The sequence below is a fragment of the Schistocerca americana genome, chromosome X, assembly GCF_021461395.2.
Source record: "Schistocerca americana isolate TAMUIC-IGC-003095 chromosome X, iqSchAmer2.1, whole genome shotgun sequence".
NCBI lineage: Eukaryota > Metazoa > Arthropoda > Insecta > Orthoptera > Acrididae > Schistocerca > Schistocerca americana.
In genome coordinates this window covers 668,490,904-668,514,306 of record NC_060130.1, presented here as the reverse complement: position 1 = coordinate 668,514,306, position 23,403 = coordinate 668,490,904, and the positions used below count along the sequence as shown (strand labels likewise).

The 23,403-nt window shown below is 38.9% G+C and overlaps 1 protein-coding gene across 4 annotated transcripts in view; it reads left to right on the top strand.

Moving 5' to 3' along the window:
* The window catches only part of LOC124554825 (ephrin type-B receptor 1-B), a 345,617-nt gene that overhangs the window by 290,959 nt on the left and 31,255 nt on the right, over positions 1–23,403 (top strand). For all 4 annotated transcript variants that reach the window (XM_047128489.1, XM_047128488.1, XM_047128487.1 and 1 more), the window contains 2 exons: positions 1,542–1,801; positions 19,458–19,667. In XM_047128489.1, the coding sequence (XP_046984445.1) occupies positions 1,542–1,801; positions 19,458–19,667 (470 nt within the window). The remainder of the gene's footprint in view (positions 1–1,541; positions 1,802–19,457; positions 19,668–23,403) is intronic.

Here is a 23,403-nt window from a genome sequence, read left to right as displayed (position 1 = left end):
TTGTCAAGGAGCTCCACAATGAACTAAACTGGGAACTGAGGGGAGACTCCACTTGACTAATTGTTGCACTGTGTTGATAACACTCCATTGACTGTAGTCACCTGTGCGTTTGTACTGCATGCATAAATGTGGATACTATTGTGTGTAAAGATAGTAAATTAATTATGTTGTAGACAAGAAAAATTGAGAATTCTAATAGGAAATGAACTGGCATAGAATTTAAATTGAAACTGAGACCTAATGTTTCACAATGTACGCCATTAATGAGAATTCCAGTATAAAAATAGTTTTAAAATTATGCAAAGCTATAATGAGTGAAACAGAACCACATTCAGTTAAAATTAAATAAAAAATAAAATAACTGAAGAAACTTAAATGGACGAATGAGATACATTTACAATGTTAATTCAAACTCTGCAGTTTTACTAGTTCATTACTTATGGTTTTTGTACTCCATGCTCCATCACAACTTTGGATTGGCACCATGTAAGCATTCTATGCCACTCATTGCACAATTTGATATAGATTGAAATTTCCATTTACATCATAAGATGTAGTAAACACAAGCAACCCCCTTCCCCTGTAACATAACTCATAAACACCACCATCCCCAAAGATAAATAAATAAATTTGGAGATCTATTCACACACATCATGGACTTTAATAAAGAAGCAAAGTAGAGATCAAATTTTATCAGCAAAAAAGGACTGGAAAGCCCAATAATATACTTTTACCTGCGAATATGTAATAAATTCAGTCACATTACAAACCTGTATTTGGGGACTGTTGAAAGAATCTACGAGAAGTAGACATGGAGTTTAGGATATTCACCTAAAAAATGTGAAATGAAATAAAAGAGGTTAAGTAATTAATACTTTGTATGTTTGCAGTTAGCTATATTAGCATTGAAATCCCCACACCACTTCTTAGTTTTCTGATCTAATTGTCTGTAAAAACTTAGCATTGTTTTAGTTTTATTGCTTGCATCTTCTTAAAGTGTCATCACCCTTATCTCAATGTAGTTTCCCTTTAAAATGTTTTATTACTGCTTGCAGTTCTCTAGCTCTCATCTATATTAGCCCAAGTTTTGTCATAAAATGTGTATGTAGCACGTGCTGATGAGTTATTATGTGAAATATGAAAAAAAAAACTTCGTCAATTTTTTCTAGTAGTATCAGTTGTGGTCTGCAAATGAATACAAATGTGGGGGGGGGGGGGGGGGGGGGGGGGGAAGACTGACTGTTGACTTACGTATTGTAGATCGCAACATTAAGTTGTGCCCATTTCCCACCATTACCTGGATCCAAAGTGCCTGATTTATGCTACCATATTACTTTTTATCTTATATTGTTGTCCATAATATTTTTGATATGGTGTATTGTCCACGGATTGTTAAAGGACCATTTTGTGGTGGTGAACTTTTTGTGTTTGTCAACTCAGGTATGTGACCATCACATATTTGAATATGACTTGTACTGTGTATACTGTCTAAGAAGAAGTGGTGTATTAGCTATATAATGTAGTTTTTATTTCCTTTTCAGGTGGAGGAGAGTTTGGTGATGTGTGCCGTGGGAAGCTTAAATTATCACCAGATGGCCGGCAGGAAATAGATGTGGCAATAAAAACATTGAAACCTGGAAGCTCAGACAAGGCACGAAATGACTTCCTGACGGAAGCTAGCATTATGGGACAGTTCGAACACCCAAATGTTATATTCTTGCAGGGTGTTGTCACAAAGTCCAACCCTGTTATGATTATAACTGAATATATGGAAAATGGGTCTTTAGATACCTTTCTCAGGGTTAGTAGATCAGTATCATCTCTTAATTACTCAATTAACTATACAATTAATGCACATAATTACTTTTGCAAGGCAGATACCACAATTAATGTAGGTTGCTATGATATTCTCCTAAGTCAACTCAGGTAAACGTCTGGGAAATACTGAAAGATGTATTTCATGCAGAATATACAGGGTGGACAGAAACAGTCTGAAAATCTTGCAAGGATGTTGAAGGGACCTTTGCCTTTCATGGACAAGTGCTCTACCAAGTGCCTGCAATAGGCAAGGTCCTGAGTTCAAATCTCAGTCTGGGACACAGTTTTAATCTGCCAGGAAGTTTCATATCAGTTCACGCTCCACTGTAGAGTGAAAATCTCATTCTGGAAACATCCCCCAGGCTGCAGCAGAGTCATGTCTCCACAATATCCTTTTCTCCAGCAGTACTAGTTCTGCAAGTTTTGCAGGAGAGCTTCTGTGAAGTTTGGAAGGTAGGGGACGAGGTACTGGTGGAAGCAAAGCTGTGGGGAAGGGTCATGAGTCATGCTTGGATAGCTCTGTTGGTAGAACACTTGCCTGCGAAAGGCAGTGGTCCTGAGTTCGCGTCTTGGTCCGGCACACAGTTTTAATCTGCCAGGAACCTTCATATCAGCGCACACTCCACTGCAGAGTGAAAATCTCATTCTGGAAACATCTCCCAGGCTGTGGAAAAGCCATGTCTCCACAATATCCTTTCTTCCGGGAGTGCTAGTTCTGGAAGTTTCGCAGGAGAGCTTCTGTGAAGTTTGGAAAGTAGAAGCTGAGGTAGTGGCAGAAGTAAAGCTGTAGGGATGGGTTGTGAATTGTGCTTGGGTAGCTCGGTTGGTAGAGCACTTGCCTGCAAAATGCAAAGGTCCTGAGTTCGAGTCTCAGTCTAGCACACAGTTTTAATCTGCCAGGAAGTTTCATTTCAGTACTGTGTTGGAAATGCCATCAATACCATGCAATCTTTTACTTTTGAATAAATTTATTATTTTCGTAATTTCAGTGGGAGAGGTTGGTTGAATTTCAATTCTATCAAATTGCATAGGTATGGCCCCTCCCATATACTGCCTTGCATTTTCTAATGAATAGCTGGATCCTATTTTCTCTAAAACACTTAAAAAAGATTGTTAAAAATATTTTCTACTTCTGACTTTTTGTTAACAAACTTTTCATTGAGTTTGATAGAAATACATTCTTCCTGTGCTCTCGGTTGCCCTGTTTCCCAAAATGTTTTAATTTTGTTATCAGAGGTGTTGATCTCAAACATAGTGCACATATTTCTAGACTTTTTACTAACTTTTCTTAATGCAGTGTAGTAGTTTTTTTAATGTTTGACTGTTTCTGGATCATTACTCCTTGTAGCTATAAGATAGATTTCCATGCTCGGTTTACAAGATATTTTTATCCCTTTTGTAAGCCATGACTTTTTTGATGGTTTCTTACAATTATGTTTCACTTTTTTCTTGGAGAAACTGTTTCCAAATATACTCACAAAGGTATCATGAAATAGGTTAAATTTGAAATCAGCATCAGGTTCCCTATTCACCTCATCTTAGTCTAACTGTTGCAAACTGTCCCTAAAATTTGCAATTGTTTAATCATTAATTGAATGCATTAGTTTGGAGTACTGTTTTGTATTAGTGTATGGACCTATATCAAATACTGTAATTAGCTGTGAATCATGATCAGACAGACCATTCCTAGCAGAAAAAGTTTTTATTTGATTAAATTTATCTTGGTCTATAAAAACATTATCGATCAGTTTGTTGCTTTCCTGTACCACCTGAGTAGGAAAATCAGTCTCTGATATCAAATTGAAAGAACCAGTAATACTTCAAGGTCAAGTTTTCTATCGGACTCTTTCAGAAAATCTACATTGAAATCCCTACAAACAATAATTTTGCTGCCCTCTGTCTGACAGATATCACAACAAAGGATTTTTCAAAAATACCTTAAAATTTCACAATGGGGCCTGTACACAGCTACAATTATAAAAGTACCATTATTTAGTTTATGCTCACATGCATATGCTTCTGTGTGTTGCTCTACACAACATTTTTTAGTTTCTAAATTTCTCACACTATGATAAATTTCAACATATATAGCAACTGCTCCTCTCTCCATAGTGTGTCTACTTATAAGTGCTGAAAGCTTATATCCACCTATATTTACCTTTTCCATATCTGTGACTATATGATGTTCAGACAGGTGTAGTACATCTATTCTACCCTCAGCTTCTAAATCTTCTAAACACAAAGAAGCTCATCTAGTTTGTTTTTTAATCCCTTGATATTGTGATGCAGTATACTAATATTGTTGTTCATTGTGCTTTTATGAGAATCTTGCAGTATTTTAACATCTGTAGTGCCTGCCTGTCTGAGCTTCTTATTAAGCTTAATTTCATGCAATGTTGAATCACTAGACACTGATTTTAGTATAAAGAAGAGGTACACACATGAGTTTCAGTGCTCCCCCCCCCCCCCCTCCATCCCCTAAAGATTTTGCTATCATCCCAGCCAATTTACCCATCCCTTTCCTATTGAGATGCAGGCCATGCCTTGTGAAGTCCAAGCTGTAATTAAATATACTTTTTGATGAGTAATGATTATCTTAATATGGTAGTGTTCTAAACAGAGTATGATTATCTTAATATGGTAGTGTTCTAAACAGAGTGTGATAATAAGGGGTACATATCGAGTTTATCACATCACCTGGAACTTCTCATCTGATGTTATACTTCTGAAATAATTCAAAGATCATGTGCCCTGCAAACATAACATTTTATCTCTGTATCCATCAAAGTTTAATTTACATCAACATATCCCTATGTTTTTGCTCCCAACATTACTCTCCCATTTTACTACTCAACCCAGCCACTCCCCCCCCCCCCCCCCCCCCCCCCCCCCCACTTCCCCTCAACCCTGTGTGTGATCTATGTCATCTGGCAATTAATTCCTCCTGTCACTTAATCTCACAATTAATTGTTTTTTGCACAATCCCTGACATGGAAGAGTAGTGTGAATGATAAATAATGTAGTATTTTGAAAGGGGAACCGACTAAGTGTTTTAAAACCCATGCAGAAATATGCAATTTTTATGAATAACTTCTTTGTGTTATTTTGTAGCATTTCTACTTGTGCTTGTACATATTAAAAAATCTACAACATTTTAACATATTGAAAATATGCACATCTCCTGGAACATTCCAACATTTGGAAGCTTGAGGAAGCATTCGTTGTGCTACTGTTGCCTATTGTAATTCAGTGCATCTCACTGAAATGCAGTTTTTCCTGGGAGACACACACATTTCACAATGGCCATTAGTTAAGTGTAAGCAATTTAAATTTATACCACTGAAAGGTGATGGTTCTGTCTACTTTGTGTTTGCTATAGCTGATTTTTTTTTTTTAACAAAGATCCATACAGCATATGTATCCAAATACACGACTTTAGACTCCTTCCCCTTTTTTTTTAAGTAACTGTTTCCTCAAAGCTTCCATTGTCACCAAATATCTTCAAAACCACAACTGATGTTGACAATTTTTCAATTATTTATAGTCAGTGGAGTTTTCTCATAAACTTGTCTAAGTATATTATTTTGATTTCTTTTTCTGATCTACTTTCTTTCTATTAACTCTCAAAAACTAGTAGCATGATCTACTCTTCTGTTGTACATATTCATCCTAGAGTATGTGTCAATTTTTTTACTGCATTCATCCAGTGGTAAACTTTTACACACTGATATGACTGTTCCCTTCATTGTTTAGTATTTGGCCTTTGTTACACTGTACAAGCTTCTGCTCATGCATAACTTTCCTACCCTGTACTTTAAAACATATTTTCTTGTTTTGCTTCTCTTGCTAAATGTATTCTGCAGGAGATCTGTGTCCCCAATGTTTACATCAACACCAGGATCTGTATGTGAGTTATTACAGTCTACATTTTATTGTAAAGTGTAAGATTTACTTCAATTTCTCAGCATCTGCTACCTTCATGTGACATTGATGAAATTTCTTCACCATACAGATAATTACAAGGGGCATCTGATAAGTAAGTTTACACACAGCTTATCATGTTGAACTACACTCCTGGAAATGGAAAAAAGAACACATTGACACCGGTGTGTCAGACCCACCATACTTGCTCCGGACACTGCGAGAGGGCTGTACAAGCAATGATCACACGCACGCCACAGCGGACACACCAGGAACCGCGGTGTTGGCCGTAGAATGGCGCTAGCTGCGCAGCATTTGTGCACCGCCGCCGTCAGTCAGCCAGTTTGCCGTGGCATACGGAGCTCCATCGCAGTCTTTAACACTGGTAGCATGCCGCGACAGCGTGGACGTGAACCGTATGTGCAGTTGACGGACTTTGAGCGAGGGCGTATAGTGGGCATGCGGGAGGCCGGGTGGACGTACCGCCGAATTGCTCAACACGTGGGGCGTGAGGTCTCCACAGTACATCGATGTTGTCGCCAGTGGTCGGCGGAAGGTGCACGTGCCCGTCGACCTGGGACCGGACCGCAGCGACGCACGGATGCACGCCAAGACCGTAGGATCCTACGCAGTGCCGTAGGGGACCGCACCGCCACTTCCCAGCAAATTAAGGACACTGTTGCTCCTGGGGTATAGGCGAGGACCATTCGCAACCGTCTCCATGAAGCTGGGCTACGGTCCCGCACACCGTTAGGCCGTCTTCCGCTCACCGCCCCAACATCGTGCAGCCCGCCTCCAGTGGTGTCGCGACAGGCGTGAATGGAGGGACGAATGGAGATGTGTCGTCTTCAGCGATGAGAGTCGCTTCTGCCTTGGTGCCAATGATGGTCGTATGCGTGTTTGGCGCCGTGCAGGTGAGCGCCACAATCAGGACTGCATACGACCGAGGCACACAGGGCCAACACCCGGCATCATGGTGTGGGGAGCGATCTCCTACACTGGCCGTACACCACTGGTGATCGTCGAGGGGACACTGAATAGTGCACGGTACATCCAAACCGTCATCGAACCCATCGTTCTACCATTCCTAGACCGGCAAGGGAACTTGCTGTTCCAACAGGACAATGCACGTCCGCATGTATCCCGTGCCACCCAACGTGCTCTAGAAGGTGTCAGTCAACTACCCTGGCCAGCAAGATCTCCGGATCTGTCCCCCATTGAGCATGTTTGGGACTGGATGAAGCGTCGTCTCACGCGGTCTGCATGTCCAGCACGAACGCTGGTCCAACTGAGGCGCCAGGTGGAAATGGCATGGCAAGCCGTTCCACAGGACTACATCCAGCATCTCTACGATCATCTCCATGGGAGAATAGCAGCCTGCATTGCTGCGAAAGGTGGATATACACTGTACTAGTGCCGACATTGTGCATGCTCTGTTGCCTGTGTCTATGTGCCTGTGGTTCTGTCAGTGTGATCATGTGATGTATCTGACCCCAGGAATGTGTCAATAAAGTTTCCCCTTCCTGGGACAATGAATTCACGGTGTTCTTATTTCAATTTCCAGGAGTGTATTTTGACTGACATTGTAGAATGCTCCTGTTTTCTTTCTACATAATTACCATGTTTTTTCCAACCATTTTGGGTAACATGACACAAGTTTTTCCAAACCAGTCTTATACCAGGTTAGGTCCTGTATCTGCAACCAGCTGTTCATTGTTGATGTGACTTCCACATAGGCATTGAAATGCTTGCTTTCAATATGACCTCTCTTCTGAGTTGGAGGAATATGAGAAAATAAGGGGGGGGGGGGGGGGGGGGGTGTCAAGATCTGGAGAACATTGAGGGTGTGGGAACACTTCTCAGTTAAATCTTCTGAAATCCACCTGGGGCAGTCAAGCTGTATGAGGTTGAGCATTGTCATGAAATAAGAGAATTTTATGAGACAAAAGTCCAGGATTTTTTTTTTACCTTTTGTTTGGCACTTTCATCAGGTTTCTTCCACACTGTGTCCTGATGTTTTGTCTGATGACCTCACTGTTTGGTCCCCTCCCCTGAATCAACCAACCAACCTTTGTCTCAGGAGTCGAATGATGGACCCACATCTTATCAGCAGTGACAAGCCATTTGAAGAGCAGATCTCCCTCTCTGAGATACATTTCCAGAAACATTCTGGCCAAATTCATCCATTGCAGCTTGTAGACATCACTCAGCAAACACGGCACCCATCTTGCACAGACTTTGTGGTAGTGAAGATGGTCTGTCAAGATTTTTGCAATGGATGAGCACCCAGTTACAGCCCCTGGAGGTAGCTGTATTAGGATGTTATCAATGGTAACACAACAATCTTCCTCCACACTGTTGCGAATTACAATAATGGCACCACCCCATGTCACTCCAGTGGGCCTCTTTGTTCACGGTTTGTTATGCATACCTTCACATCCTTTCACAAACTGAACTCCTGATGGATATCAACAAGGGGTAGTTGTTTTTGCAGCAAAAAAAATGAATGACAGAGTGCAGCTCACAAGTGGACACACTTTGCAGGGGTAACTCCATGTTTACTTGCAGCATACTGGCAAAATACTGTAAGCCGGTGTGAACATTGTCAAAAGATATCACTCAAACTCACCAGCTCAAGCCATGGGTACAGTTTACTTTGCAGAGAAATAAAATGGGGAAACTTACTTATTGGATGACCTTGTACTAAGGCCTGAAGCATCAAGATAATTATTGTTACTTTCTCTGTTTTTGGTGCCAGGTCATCATCAGAACTATTCCTCTCAGTCATCTCATAAGGTGTTAAAGCAAGTCTTAAAGAGAATGACGTGACTCAAGAATGCCTTCAGTTTCTTTAGGATCTACTCACAACATGACTACAAAATAAAAAGGGGCATATGCTGCAGCGCTTATGCTATTGCATTAAGAAGAAAGTAATTACACTGATATTATTAAAAGTCACGTCAGCATCTTCCGATTACTCATCAGCTTCTTCGTTCTTTGCAGACAATCCAGGATTTTTTATTTGTGGTGATAAAGTGATGTGATTAACATATAGAAACAGTGTGTGTTGTATGCTTGTTATATCCAGTAAGCCTACCACTGCCAAAATTACACCTGGCCTGTGTAGGCTCTGTTCCTGGCCTTTTATGTTTGCCAGTTGTGTAGTGAAGCACAGGCCCAAAACAGTCAGTGGTACAGTCCTGTTGTACATTGTTTAGTCTCACAGTGAGATAATATTCACACGGGATATAGTATATGAAGTCCAGGCAGAAGGGACATGATATACTATTCCCAACTCACTGTTCTTGCCTCCACAGAGAAAGAGGATCAAGTCACTAGTGATAGGACATAGCTCGCTATACCCTGCACAGTGTATGACTTCTTAACATAACCCAAGTGTCATAGTTGCATATCTCATGATAGATTGGGGGCTACATGTCTCTAACTTCCTGTAGCCCTTTTTTTACTCTATATATCTGTGCTGCTAACCCAATTTACTCCACAAACACAATATTAATAAGAATTAAGTAGGTTTCTCACTTGTGATGTATTCACTGTGTTGAATACTGGTGACAAGCTGAATTTGTGTGATATGTTGTGATTCAGATGCGTTTCTTTGTGGGCCAATGTAATGCTTCCCTCTGTAAAGAGACTAATAAAATGGAAAGGGCCAACCTAACATAAGAGTTTTCATTGTTTCCTTAAATCATTCTAGGCAAATGTCAACAGAGTCCCATACGTAAGACAGTAACAATAACAACAACAATTTGAAGAACATATTATCCACTTTGAAACAAGGAAACTGAAAAAAAGGCACATTACAGGTGTAGATTGGGAAGAGTGCAGGTACAGATGACATCATAGGTTCACACCAAGGATGATAATAGCTTCTGCACATTTAACAATTGACTCCAAAATGTAGTGAAAAACTTATCAGTTTATATCATTGTCTAACATTCAAGAAGCACTGTCCCATTGCATTGCATGAAGCATTGCCTTGCAGTATTATCAATTGAAAAGTCACAGTAAGTACGTGGAATGTGAATCCTATTGTTTCAGGAGTGTCAGGTCTAGTATTATAAACAGATCGGCAGTTTAGTCAGACAAGTTGCCATGGGGAGAGGAAGCACTCCTGTCACCAAAGCTGTTCAGTTCATCTACATTTACACCTTTACTCCAAATGACACTATAAGCATGTGGAAGGGGTATGTTGTTCACCACTATCATTTACATCATTAAAGAAATAATAAATACTATTTATTCCTCCCAGTTTTTTTAATTTCTGTATCCATTCACCTCTGTTCATCATACCACTATTCCCTGTTCCATTTGCAAATTGTGCTCAGGATGAATGATAGTCAGTAAGTCTTCATATGAGCTCAGATGTCTTTGACAATGCCATCATGGCTATCTTGCGAGACATAATATAGAAGGAAGTGTTATTTCTCTTGACTCTTCCTGGAACATGCACTCTTAGATTTTTATCAGTAAACCTTTTTGTGATGCACAACTGCCCTTGTAGTATCTGCTTGTGGAGGTGGGTGAGTATCTCAGTAACGAAAGATGCCATTCTTTTTTGGGTCCTCTTTATTCTCTCTATTAATTGTATCCTTTTAAGGGCCCCAGATGGATGAGCAATACTAAAAAGCAATTGAACAAATGTTTTGTGAGCTACCTCATTTGAGAGTAAATCACATATGTTTAGAATTCTTCTAATGAATTTGTTTGGTCCATAGATTTTCTAGAGCTAGTTTTATGTGGTTACTCTGTACACACTCCTAGATTTTTAGAATTGAAACTAATTCCAGTGTTTGATTGCTAATGGTGTAATTAAACAATCATGGGTCCTTCTGCCTATTTATGTCTCCCAAGTAGTATTTTACATTTGTTGATGTTGAAAGTCAGCTGGCCACTATCTGCACCAAGAATTGATGTGCTGCAGATATTTCTGCATTTAACTCAAATTTTATAATGTTGTGGCTTCCCAGTGTGCAACAGTATCATCCACAAATTGCTTTCTGATCTTCCAACATCATTCGCCATGTTATTTATAAATAGTCTTATTTATAGTCTTACAACTATCCCTTTTGGTATGCCCATAACTAGATTTACATATGGCAATTACTCCTTGTTAAAAAAGACATACTAAGTTATATTGACTAGTAGGGCCAGTTTGTTCACATGGCTGGTCTAATGTCCTGTAAGCTCATTTTATTGTTAACTAGGTGGTGGTGGTGCAGAACTGTCTCAAACACATTCGTTGAGTCAAGGACCATAGTATTGACCAGGATATCACTGTCTACTACTTTTTAAATCTCATGGAAAAACAGGGCAAGTTGAGTTTCACAGTTTACAGAATCTGTGTTGTTTCCTATAGAGGTGGTCATAATAAAGTAATCATATAACTTTACAACAGACTGACATCAGTGACATAGGTCTATGGTGTGAGCATGTCAGATGACCATTTTTGGAAAACATGAATGACTAGCAACTTCTTAGTATGACTGTTTTGTTTCCCTAGAGAGGTACAAACTGTTGCTTAAAGGGGGAGCAACTTATTTCACATAATCCATATAAAATTTTAGAGATATCCATCAGATCCAGTTGTCTTTCTTGTGTTTAATCATTTTTAGCCAATTGCCTTTCTTGTGTTTAATCATTTTAGTTGTTTTTTTTCCATTCCACAGTTACCTATCTCAATACCTGTCATTTCAACTTTTGTACAATGATTGAAAGGAAAGACTATTGTATGATTTTACTTGGCAAACCATTCCTGAAGATGGAAATCTAGGATTTTGGCCTTCTCTTTGTCGTGCTCTGTTTTTGTGGCTAGCATATTTTGTCAGATTTATTGGTAAAATTTTAATTTAAGATCCATTAAACGCTTCAAATTTTGTGCTCTCTTTACACAATTTTTATGCTTCATTAAGGTTTTTCAGACTTTCTCTTTATTTAATTATGTCACCAGAAGATCTAAGATAAACTCTTCATGAGTTGGTTCTGTAACTAACTCTTCAAAGTAATTTTTGTGTAGGATCTTTAGTATAATATCATTTGAATCCCTGTTACTGGCATGTATTGTAATCATGTGAAACTTTGGGAAATTTAAATCTGGCCATGGTACCACAGCATGATCAGGAAATTTGCTTGCAACCTTCTTCAAGTTTCCCTTGAAGTGTTTTGTGACTAGAGCTCCTGAGACGATTGGTCTTTGAAAGCATCTGATTACCATGTCTGCTGTATGTTTGAAATTACCTTGATCCAAATCTCTTCACATCTATGTACTATAATAACTTCAGCAGATATAATTTATTTATTTATGGCAATAAATATGCTGTCATCTTTGGCATCTAGTGTATCTTTGCAATATATATTTCAAACATAATTTTAAGATTTCACTGCTTTTCACTTCAGGTTTCATGCACTTACTTTTTCTTCTACTACTGTGCCATTATTAAAATTAATAAGTGATAGTAATTCTGAGAATCTTAACTTGAGAACTCCTGCAGTTAACATATTGATGCTTTCTCAGACTAGCTTGTTAATATTGTTATTCTATTCCTCCCTCTGAATAGGATCCACGATGTCTGCGGAAGTTTTTTCCCAACCTAAAAAACCTACTTGTACGTGCCACAAGTACCTGGTGGTGCACAAAAAATTGGCCCTGAGTACTAGAGTGCTCATTGTTGCCTGCCAGTTGTCATGTATTGTTTCAAAGTTGTTGCAACTATGCTTTGTATTGTCAGTATGAAAACCATTGTGACCTGGTTAAGACTTGTGAAGTAAACATCTTAGCGTGATGTATCCTCCTTGAGTGAGAATCGCAATAGTGGAGGTGTATGTGTCTACTGGTCCATTTAAGGAAACATAATACATATTTGCAAAGAAGTTTCCTGGCACATCCACACCAACAAAGAGCAGTATACATGATTTGGCGACAAAGAGACATACTTCAGGGTCAGCTGCAAATGCAAAAAAGGATCGAGCCTTGTCCGTTTGTACACCTGCTGTAATCATGGATATTCAGGCACACATAATCCATAGGCCAAAGAAGTCGAAATGTAAACCACCACAACAGGTGAATGTTTCATGTAGGTCTTGTCCTTGTGTTTTACACCATATAGGGATGAAGTCCTACAAAATGATGTGTCCAAGGACTGAATAAGGAAGATGACACAAAATGTGTGAATGTACATGGGTATGTCGAACAGTTGAGAGTGAAGTGTTGGATCCACCACTGTATTTCCACGTTAAGGATCTACAATGAGTAACTAGAGTCAGGTAAAACTGCTTTCTTTGTAGAATCAAACTAAGACCCCCAACAGTGTACACTGATGACAACTTAAAATCATGTGCCACAATGTTATTGGGACACAGATCCCTGCCGTAGGGGGGTAATGCACTACCAAATGCAGTATCTCTGCCTGCCTCAAGGACTGGTTCCATCTGACAGGACATGTGAACTCCCAGAACACCAGTTACTAGTCAACAAACAATTCCTGTACAGTTGATGAAGAACCTCTTCATTGCAGAAAAATTGGAATAGGGTGTGTTGTGTTAGTAAGTCAGATTGTGGGAAACGTTTGTATTGAAACAGCAGCAAACAGTGCTATGTACATGCAAATCTTTGAGGAATTTTACACACACTTGGCACCCTCCAAACCCATGAACATACAATTGTGTCTTTCAACAGGATGAGACAACCTGTCACACTCCATGTGAGTCAGTCTCACAAATTCATGAAAGATTCACAGAAGAAAAGACTGCCAGCAAAGGATTGTGGTCATCATATTCGCCAGACGTAATCATTTGTGACTTTCATCTGTGGGGCAGACTAAAAAGAAAAGTGTCATGCAAATAACCCAATAATGTGAAAAGACTTGAAGGACAATATTCGTAATGAAATATTGAGAATTGATGTGACAGGGGTGTGCAAAGTGTATATAACATGTTAGGGTTGGCACAAAAGTGCAGAGGAGCAAAAATAGGTCATTTTCAGCACCTAATGTAATGTAAGGTAAAGATGAGATCGGTTCAGTAAATATAGACCTTTGCATTAGCTTATTTGTTAGTTCTTTATTATCTAATTATTGCATGTTTATCTATTTGTTGTTGTATCTGCTCATGGCGAGCAATGCATAATTGGCGAGCCTTATGTACTCGGGGCTGGTTTTTCATGGACAACACTGTATTTCGCTACCCAAGTAGCTACTTATTGTATGTAATGCATTTGTCACCTATTAAGGGGTGCCCTACAGTTCTACATGGGAAAGAGTTCAAAATATCCACCTCTGAGATAAACACACCATTTGAGTCTCTGGTTTAGCTGCTTCATCGTACTTTGAAACAAGTTACTTTGATCCATTCTGAGGGCAGTACTGCAAATTGTAAGCAATTATCTGCCCTCCCCATGCTTGGATTGTTGTCTACATCAAATTAGCCAGCCATTTAAAGGAACTGGATGGCCTCTTCATTTTGATAGCAGGTGTTATTCATGTTGGTATGAACCATTATCTGCAGCCAGCTCCACCCGCTGCACTCAGTAGTTGCAGGCTGAGCCTCACTGAGATATCAAATGAGAACCCAGGGCAGATAAAGAAAGAGCAAACTAACCTTGCATACTTCAGACTTGTCAATCATTATTCCGAAGGACTCCGTTGGGCACCCAGTGGTCATCATACCATTTTTGCACTTGTCTAGACATTTCAGACCCAGTGCCAGCAGATGAGGTAACCTCTGCTGGCTCAGATAGCATCTCATATCTGCTGGTGATGTGTAAGGGGACAAGTGTGCAACCAGTACCTACATTCACCTTCTGTTAAGAGGTTAGTGAACCTTCATATACCGACATTCACTCTTGCATGACGATAAACTGGTCAAGCCTGGTGTTTTGGAAGGCACACTGACATCAAAGATCTCAGACAATACCATAGAAATCAGAGGTCCTCCATGCCTACACTCCAGATGCTCCAACACTACTACAGTCCAGCCTGTCAACTATGAAAAATGCAGCTTCTGAAAGTTTCTGGGCATCCGACGATTTCTCCTGCATCCTCACATAAAAGCACAGTGCTACCCATCTTTCACTATGTGCAGGTATATAATAACACCAAAGAAGGTACTAACACACACAGTCAGAGATGAAATTAAGTTTCTGATGAGAGATCTGTAACAAGAGATCGAACTACATGATTGTGGCACTAAAGACAGTGTAGCTGTACATTACAAGAAAATGCAAGCAAAAATAATGAAAGCAAGAAAACAGAGATGGTCACAGGTGTTTTTAAGATGCTGATTAACATTTGCTGAACTCTTCCACAGAAGAAAAACTACAAGCTAATGAGTAAGTACTGACATTGAGCACTACCTACACTGCACAAAGGAGTCAAACACATTTAAAAAATAATTGTACATGGAAAATAAGCTTGACATTGTGAAACCTTGTATTTGCGTGTTGAGTGACAAATGGACACAAAATGAACCTTTTGGTTTGCAGGACTGTGTGCACTGTTAAGAAATATTATAGTAGAGTCAGACTCTTAGGTGGGAGATATTGGCTGATGGCCCTGAGACTTATTAAGCACATTTGGCTTGCTCTGTTGATGAATGTGTTGGCTGGGAAATACAAGATTGCAAGTTGAAGTGCTTATTTGACGTGTAATTCTCATTTGCCAGGAAGCTTCAGCTACAAATGGTAAGGCATTAGATCTGTGTCCATTTGATTATTGCCTGCATAGTTATACTAGCACACTCTGTGGCTTCCACGTTAAGGATCTACAATGAGTAACTAGAGTCAGGTAAAACTGCTTTCTTTGTAGAATCAAACTAAGACCCCCAATAGTGTACACTGATGACAACTTAAAATCATGTGCCACAATGTTATTGGGACACAGATCCCTGCCTTAGGGGGCTAATGCACTACCAAATGCAGTATCTCTGCCTGCCTCAAGGACTGACTCAAAATTTCATCGTGTCACTTGTTTCATTCTTATCTTTCAAGGTCCAATTTAAAGGCCGCTAAACAAGTAAATTCTCTTAAGAAGTCTTGTGAACCACCTTTTCTCAGTAAGAAAGTAATAATGAATGAAAGAGTGCCTAATTGTAAGTAATAGGAAAATATCAAAACAGATATGAAACATACACCACTGAAAGCTGCTAGCAGTGATGTCAGCAGTCGAATTGAAACCTCAAGTGTCATATTTTATAACAATGAGTTGGAAAGAAATCTACTAGAATACCAGTGAGAAAATTGTTTGATTTCTTAAATACTGGTGCTAGTTTGACACAAAAACGGCAGCCATTTGGGCAAGAGTAATTCCTATCTGCAGTGGTTATAAAACTCTTATTGTCCTCCTCCCTGCCTCTTTAATAAAAAAATAATAAAAAAGAAATGCACTACGAAAGAATTATCCAAGTAGGACAGAAATTGGTAGATTTGCTGGTCATTGAGACTCCGTTCAAAGTGGAACTCATCTCTGAAGACGATTCTACTCTTGTCAGTGAGATTCCAGCCCTGAAGACGTGTCTAGCGATGCCCAGACAGTGATGGGATACCAACGTGACTGTCACCTGCCATATGGCGCCACAACCAGAACCAGGAGTGATGGTCTAGGGTGCAACTTCTTTTTGTAGCAGGACCTCTTTGATTGTCATCCGCAGCACCCTCACAGCACTGTGGTACGCTGACGATACTCTATGCCCCATTTTGTTTCCCTTTGTGGCAAGTCATCCTAAGCTTACGTTTCAGCTTGATACTGCTCGCCTGCACATGGTGAGAGTTTTTACCACTTACCTTCGTGCTTGACAAACCCTACCTTGGCCACTTCCCAACTGAGTACATTTGGAGCATTATAGTAGCATCCATAACACACTCCTTCCCATAATATTTTCATGTCCCCTTACTATGATGTGGGTGTAACTGCAAACTCACTGGAATGTTGGCCAGATAACCAAATTCTACTCCCTTGTACTCCATAACACGCTCCTTCCCTTAATAAATTCCGTGTCACCTTCCTTTGAATCAAAATGTTCTGACTTTCTCAAGGATCCAACATGTAAAAAGTGTTTCTCTTACCATCTCATATGCATCTCTGTTCAGCTCTATGAACCAATATCACATTACAAAACACTTCAATTTGTATGCACAGACCACATTGAATAGCTTCCTGTAGCTTCATCGTGCTGCTATCTTGTGACCTCAGAGACCATTCAAGTATCCTCATTTATGAGAAGTATTTGTCAAATGACTTTTTCACAAAAAGAGTGTCATCTGGGACAACACTCTCTTGATGAGTAGGTCCTATAGGTGAACAAATTGGATTATATAATTTAAAATAGGCCCTTGTATTATACGCTTTCAATGGGGGCTTGTATATCAGAAGTTAGCTTTCACCTTGTAAGCATTCCATACTGGAGCAGGCTTCAATATAATTTAAAATAGGCCCTTGTATTATACACTTTCAATGGGGGCTTGTATATCAAAAGTTAGCTTTCACCTTGTAAGTATTCCATACTGGAGCAGGCTTCAATTGTACCCCACTGAGAAGAGTGATCCATCACTTCATGCTTTTTGACACATTTGTACCCTTCCATATTAACATTTACTGTGACTCACAAGTTCAAGTAAGTTTCTCCCATATTTCAAGTTTCCAGTACAATTTTCCTGAGCACTGTGACATGTGGTCAGGAAGTACTCAATGCTTGTCTAGTGGCATCTGTAACCTATTGTGAGGGGACAGTTTTGTAATTTATGATTACTTCCATGTCATCCTCACCCAATACTGGATTGGCTGGCCGTGCAGTTTGAGGCACCGTGTCACGGATTGCGTGGCCCCTCCCACCGGAGGTTCGAGTCCTCCTTCAGGCTTGGGTGTGTGTGTTGTTCAGTAGCATAAGTTAGCTTAAGTCAGTTTAAGCAGTGTGTAAGTCTAGGGACTGATGACCTCAGCAGTTTGATCCCTTAGGAATTCACACATATTTGAACATTTGATTTATCAGCATTGAAGTGCACAAGAGGCTTGTTAGGCTAAATTACTTGTTTAGGTCCTTTCAAGTTATGTGGGCCCATTGTCTGGCCTGTAACTGTGGCCAGACTGAATTTTTCAGTTTTGTTTTTAATTTTTCCAACTGTGCAGTTCCATTTCAGTTTTTAACACTGTTTGTTCATTTTAAAATATCTGTTAAAGTCTCTCATAATATACGACGTGTGTTAAAAAAAAGTATCAGGAGTTTTGTAATTTTACAAATTGTATTAGTGTGATTGGCATGATTTTTCTTTTTCTTTTTTTTTTTTTTTTTTTTCTTTTTTTTCCTTTATGTGTGTGTGTGTGTGTGTGTGTGTGTGTGTGTGTGTGTGTTGGTAAATATCTAAAGTGTATCTGTACACTGGTAGCCATTTGGATATTTAGTCTGTAGTCAGTTGTCAAGAAGGTTACATTTGTTTGTTTATGAGTGGTGATTATTGATTTATTTTAAAACTAGACAGAGAATTTGCTTTAAATTTTGCTACAAAATAGAATAAAATGTAACAAAGTTTGAGAAATATTGAATGTTGCTTTCGGTGAGTCTGCTATGAGCAAAACAAGGGCTTACGAGTGGTATAAGCATTTCCAAGATGGCCACGGAAAGTTGAAGGTGACAAACATTCTGGACGACCCACCACATCAACAATCAGTGCAAATGTGGAAAGAGTGAAAGAAATGATTATGAATGATCTCTGAATCACAGAGAAGTTGGTGATGATGTTCGCATATCAGTTGGCTCATGCCATGAAATCTTTTCAGATGTTTTGTGTATGAAACATGTGACAGCAAAATTTGTACCAAACGTGTATTTTGAGCAAAAACGGTGGTGAATGGCAGTTGCCCAGGAGTCACTAAATGAAGTCAACAATGATGCAGCACTACTGAAACATGTCACAACAGGTGACAAAACATGGGTATATGGTTATAACTGTGAAAATAAGGCCCAATCATGTAGTCCGCCCCTGGTAGCTGAGTGGTCAGTGCGATGGAATGTCATGCCTAACGTCCCGGGTTCGATTCCTGGCTGGGTCAGAGATTTTCTCCGCTCATGGACTGGGTGTTGTGTTGTCCTTATCACCCTCATTTCATCCCCTTTGACACGCAAGTTGCCGAAGTGGTGTCAACTCTAAAGACTTGCAACAGGTGAACAGTCTACCCGACGAGAGGCCCTAGTCACACAACATTTTCAAGAATAAATAAAATTATTTCCAAAAAAGAAAATTCCTAGTACTTTTCGAAAACACCCCTTTTTGTACATATGTAAGTTCTCAGCTTTTCTTGAAGTTGCTCTTGTTTTTTATATTCATACATATACATTATCTTTACATGTACTTCTCTGACAGTTTACAACATTGTCTTTTCTTCTCTTATTCTTGTTACTAATCTTGGTCACATTACCTTTTCACTTATTTTCCGCAAAATATGGGTGCTATGTTTAATATCCCTTGTGTCCTTCACTGAGCATTAAGTTATTGAGTTAACTATTTACATTGCATTTAAGCTTCAAGAGTATTATCTCCACATTTTACAGTTTTTGGCTGAGTTGATCGTATATGCTTAGAAAGCATGCACCATCACATCAAGCTTATTGCTTAATCGCATCTATTAATGAGGGACATTTTTACATTTCTACTTTCAGGCAAATTATGGTAAATTACAAGAGATACAATAAAATTTTGACATTTCTACTTTCAGGCAAATGATGGTAAATTCCAAGTGATACAACTGGTGGGGATGTTAAGAGGCATTGCATCTGGTATGCAGTATCTCTCTGAAATGAACTACGTCCATAGAGATTTGGCAGCTCGCAACGTCCTTGTCAATGCACAACTTGTTTGTAAAATTGCTGACTTTGGACTGAGTCGTGAAATTGAAAGTACAACAGAAGGGGCCTACACTACAAGGGTAAGGTTGCATTTTCCTAGTTCTGTAATAATAACAGAAAAGTCTACTAACAATTATTACCATATATTTGAAACAAAGCACTTAACTGTGTGGTTTCCTATGTTTTAAACTATTTATTTATTTCATGAATACATGTTCTTGTCAGACAGTAAAATAATTACACGCAAAACAGCCAGTTTCACTATAAATCACAAATCTGAGATGTATTCAACATCAGTATATAATGTAAAAGGAATGTGGCAAATGTAAATAACATGCTGCCCTGCTTGCAAAGTAATCCATTGAATAACTATCTTTTATTATTGCTGATAATGTGAAAGTTTTTCAACGATTGATGATTCTATCATATTGATGAACTGTACTGTGAAACTATTTAATAGTGCCCAATTTATTCACAATTCTTCACTAATTGCATGGCAACATTAAGGTAGATGGGCTGTTGTGGTTTCAAATGTGGGATTTGGATGAGGGATTGCCTATCAACTAGACTAGTGACACACCAAAGAAGCCAAATATTGCAGAGTAGTTTTGTGTGTTTCTGGAGAAGCTATGTTTACAGGTAATGTGAAAGTTGCATAGGACTGTTCTTTTGTTTCTTTGTTTTTGTTCATTGTTTGAGGTTGTAAGATGAAAGTAGTAAATAGTATATGCAGAACTCGGACCAAATGTTTTTCTTACAAACTGACCATCTAATCTTTGACTTTTATGATGAGCTTTTCTGAGTGCCATTTTACCTTCAATGACATAGTCACGTGTGATTGTGTGGATTTTGGATGTACAATGAGGATTCACATTTTAATGGCTATTAGCAGTACCAGAATGATTCAAGGAGAAATTTAAACCTTATGATGGAGGGAGAAATATCCAACAAAATAAAAGCTGTTATACAAAATAAGATTGAACATGCGACGCTGAGTTGTACTTTACAAAAAATGTCTGAAAATGGTAGTGTTTCATGAAATCGAAAAAATAAATAAAAATATAACCTCTGCAGCGATTAAGGCCATTAACTCATTATATAAGTTAATTTTCGAAAAAGTTGGAAACATTTTAAAGAATTTTCAGGTTTTACTTTTTAATCAACAGCTGGTGAACTTGAAGCTAAGAGGTCATTTATGGTAGAATCATCTTCTGAAGCAGAATTGATAGCAATATATTGTGTTTAGTTAGTGGGATGAAAAATGAAATGGCTACCAAAATTTGCTATTATTTATCCAACACTGACAAACTTGTGTTAAAAATTATTGACAACATAGAATCAGAAAAGGGTGGTGGTGATCTGCTGATGAAGAAGAGGATGCATCTCAAATAAGTAGCAATAAAAGACTTCAGTTTTCTGGAAAAGAAGATGGAAAAGATTGCAGTTCAGAAACAGACGACAGAAGTGAAACATAATGCTCTCCACATTGACAAGATAAATGTCCTCTGTTTTTTCATGACATTGAGGGTGGTCCTAAGTTATTTAGTGGCAGTGACAGATATCCAGCCAAAAAGTGGATCTCAGATCTCAAAGAAAAGGTTTTTCTAATGCATTGAAGCCAACTGCTAATGCTTATTTCTCCAAAATGTCACTTTGAAGGTATGGCTAAGCTATTTATGCAGGTTGAGAAAGGTCTCACATGATGGGCCACACTGAAGAGAACATTGTGAGAAGAATGTGATATGAAGACAAATGTTGCAGAGATCCAAAAACTGCTATCTCAACAGAAGGAGAAACGAGAAGAGTCTCTCTGAGAGTATTTCCTCGTAATGGAGAAGATTGCCAGCCATAATGATACTGATCACAGCTCAGTATTTTAGAATGTGACTGATGGGATAGTACAGGATTCAGACACAAAACCTCTGCTTTATGGTGCTGGAAATGTGATGGAGCTTAAGGAAAAAACGTGGTGTTACGAAAGAGTGTGAAGTCATTGCTGAAAAGAAATAACAGAAGTTACAGCAATGGCAAATTTTAGATGAGACTAGTGGTACACCAGTGAAGCCAAATATTGTAGAGTAGTTTTTGTGCATTCGTAGGGAAACCATGTTCACAAATAACACGTTAGCGACATTGGACTGTTCTCTCGTTTTTGTTCATTGTTAGTGTTTGTAATGTTCAAAGTAATAAATAATTTACGTGAATGTCAGACCCAGTGTTTATCCTACTCAGATGTGTACAGAATAACTTTTGAATAGACTTAAATTTCATTCATTTTTGGTTAGAAGTCTCATATTTATGTCACTGCCATTCTGGGCAGCATAATTGTGAATGCTGTTGGAAAACGTATGCAATACCACATGGTTATAATTAAAGTGCAGCTGCTCCTGGAGGTCCAGTTTGGGCTATAATTATTGTATGGTAGCAACATTTGATAGGTATGCGAATGTACTAACACAGAACCGTTTTATGCTGGGAAAAAGATTAGTTCCAGTTTGGCCGCTATGTGCATATCTGGTGCTGTAGACTGCTTGTAGCATGGTATGACATCGAAGCCGTCATTTGACATGCTGTGACGTGAGTGAATAGTATGGTTGCTGAGAAGAGAGACAGTGCACAGTTAGTGAAACTGTTTTATGTTCTTCGGTTTCTGGCACAGATTGAAGTTAATGACATGTGACCAGGCAACATTCTATGGAGTGACGAGGCATATTTTACACTACAGGTTGCAGTGAATACACAGAACTGCCATATTTGGGGCACTGTTAAACCATGTGTTGTACACAATGAGTCATTGCAACTGCCATATATGACTGTGTGGTGTGGATTCACAAGCACCTTTATTCTTGATCCATTCTCCTTTGAAGAGAATACACACAGAGGGCCTGTCATGTGTACTGTGACGTCTGCACATTGTTAAGACCTCATTGTACAGCATGTGACTCCTGCTTTGGAAGAACACAGCTGTGTGGAAACCACAGTTTTCATGCAAGATGAGGCAACACCTCATGTTGCCTACCCAGTGGAGGATCAGCTTAATGCAACCTTCAATGAATGTTTTTATCTCCAGAGGTTTACCAGATGCATGGCCTTCAAGATCACCTGATCTAAATCCATGTGAAATACTAAAAGAACTCATTTACCAGGGACACGTTCAATTTCTACCTGATCTGGAGGCCAGTATACTGGAAGACATTGCCCAGAGTCTATTGGAACTGATGCAAGTGACTGTTGATTATGTTGTTTTATGGATTCAGCATCTCATCAACATCTCCGGTGCACATATTGTACAAATTGTGTAAGCTGTGGTTTATAACAAAATCAAGCTTATACCTTTCTCACTTTTTTGACCCTTTTTTTTGTCCCTGTCCCATTTGTAATCTATTACATATAGAAACATTTCTATACACCTTTCTAGCATTCACAGTGCCAGATTTGGACCTGGTGGCCAAAATTGTAACTGATTTTTTTTTTTTCAGTGTAAATCGCTTCTGCATTAATGCATTAGATTATCTACCAAGTTTTGCTGCCATATGATAATTACAGCCCACACTGGACCTCTTTGAGTAGCTGCACTTTCATTATAACCGCCCTATTTTTGCTCCGCTACAAATTGTATATCAATATTTTGAAATATATGGAGATGTTTTGGTACTTTCTGTACATTAACTACTGAAGTGTGGTTTAGAGAACAATAATTTATTTTGTTTGTAACTGAAATGGAATATAATTGATTATAAATGAAAGAAGGGAACTTAAAAATGTTCTCCAGCTATAATGGGCACTCAATAAGTAATGCAACACTTTTTTTCTGAA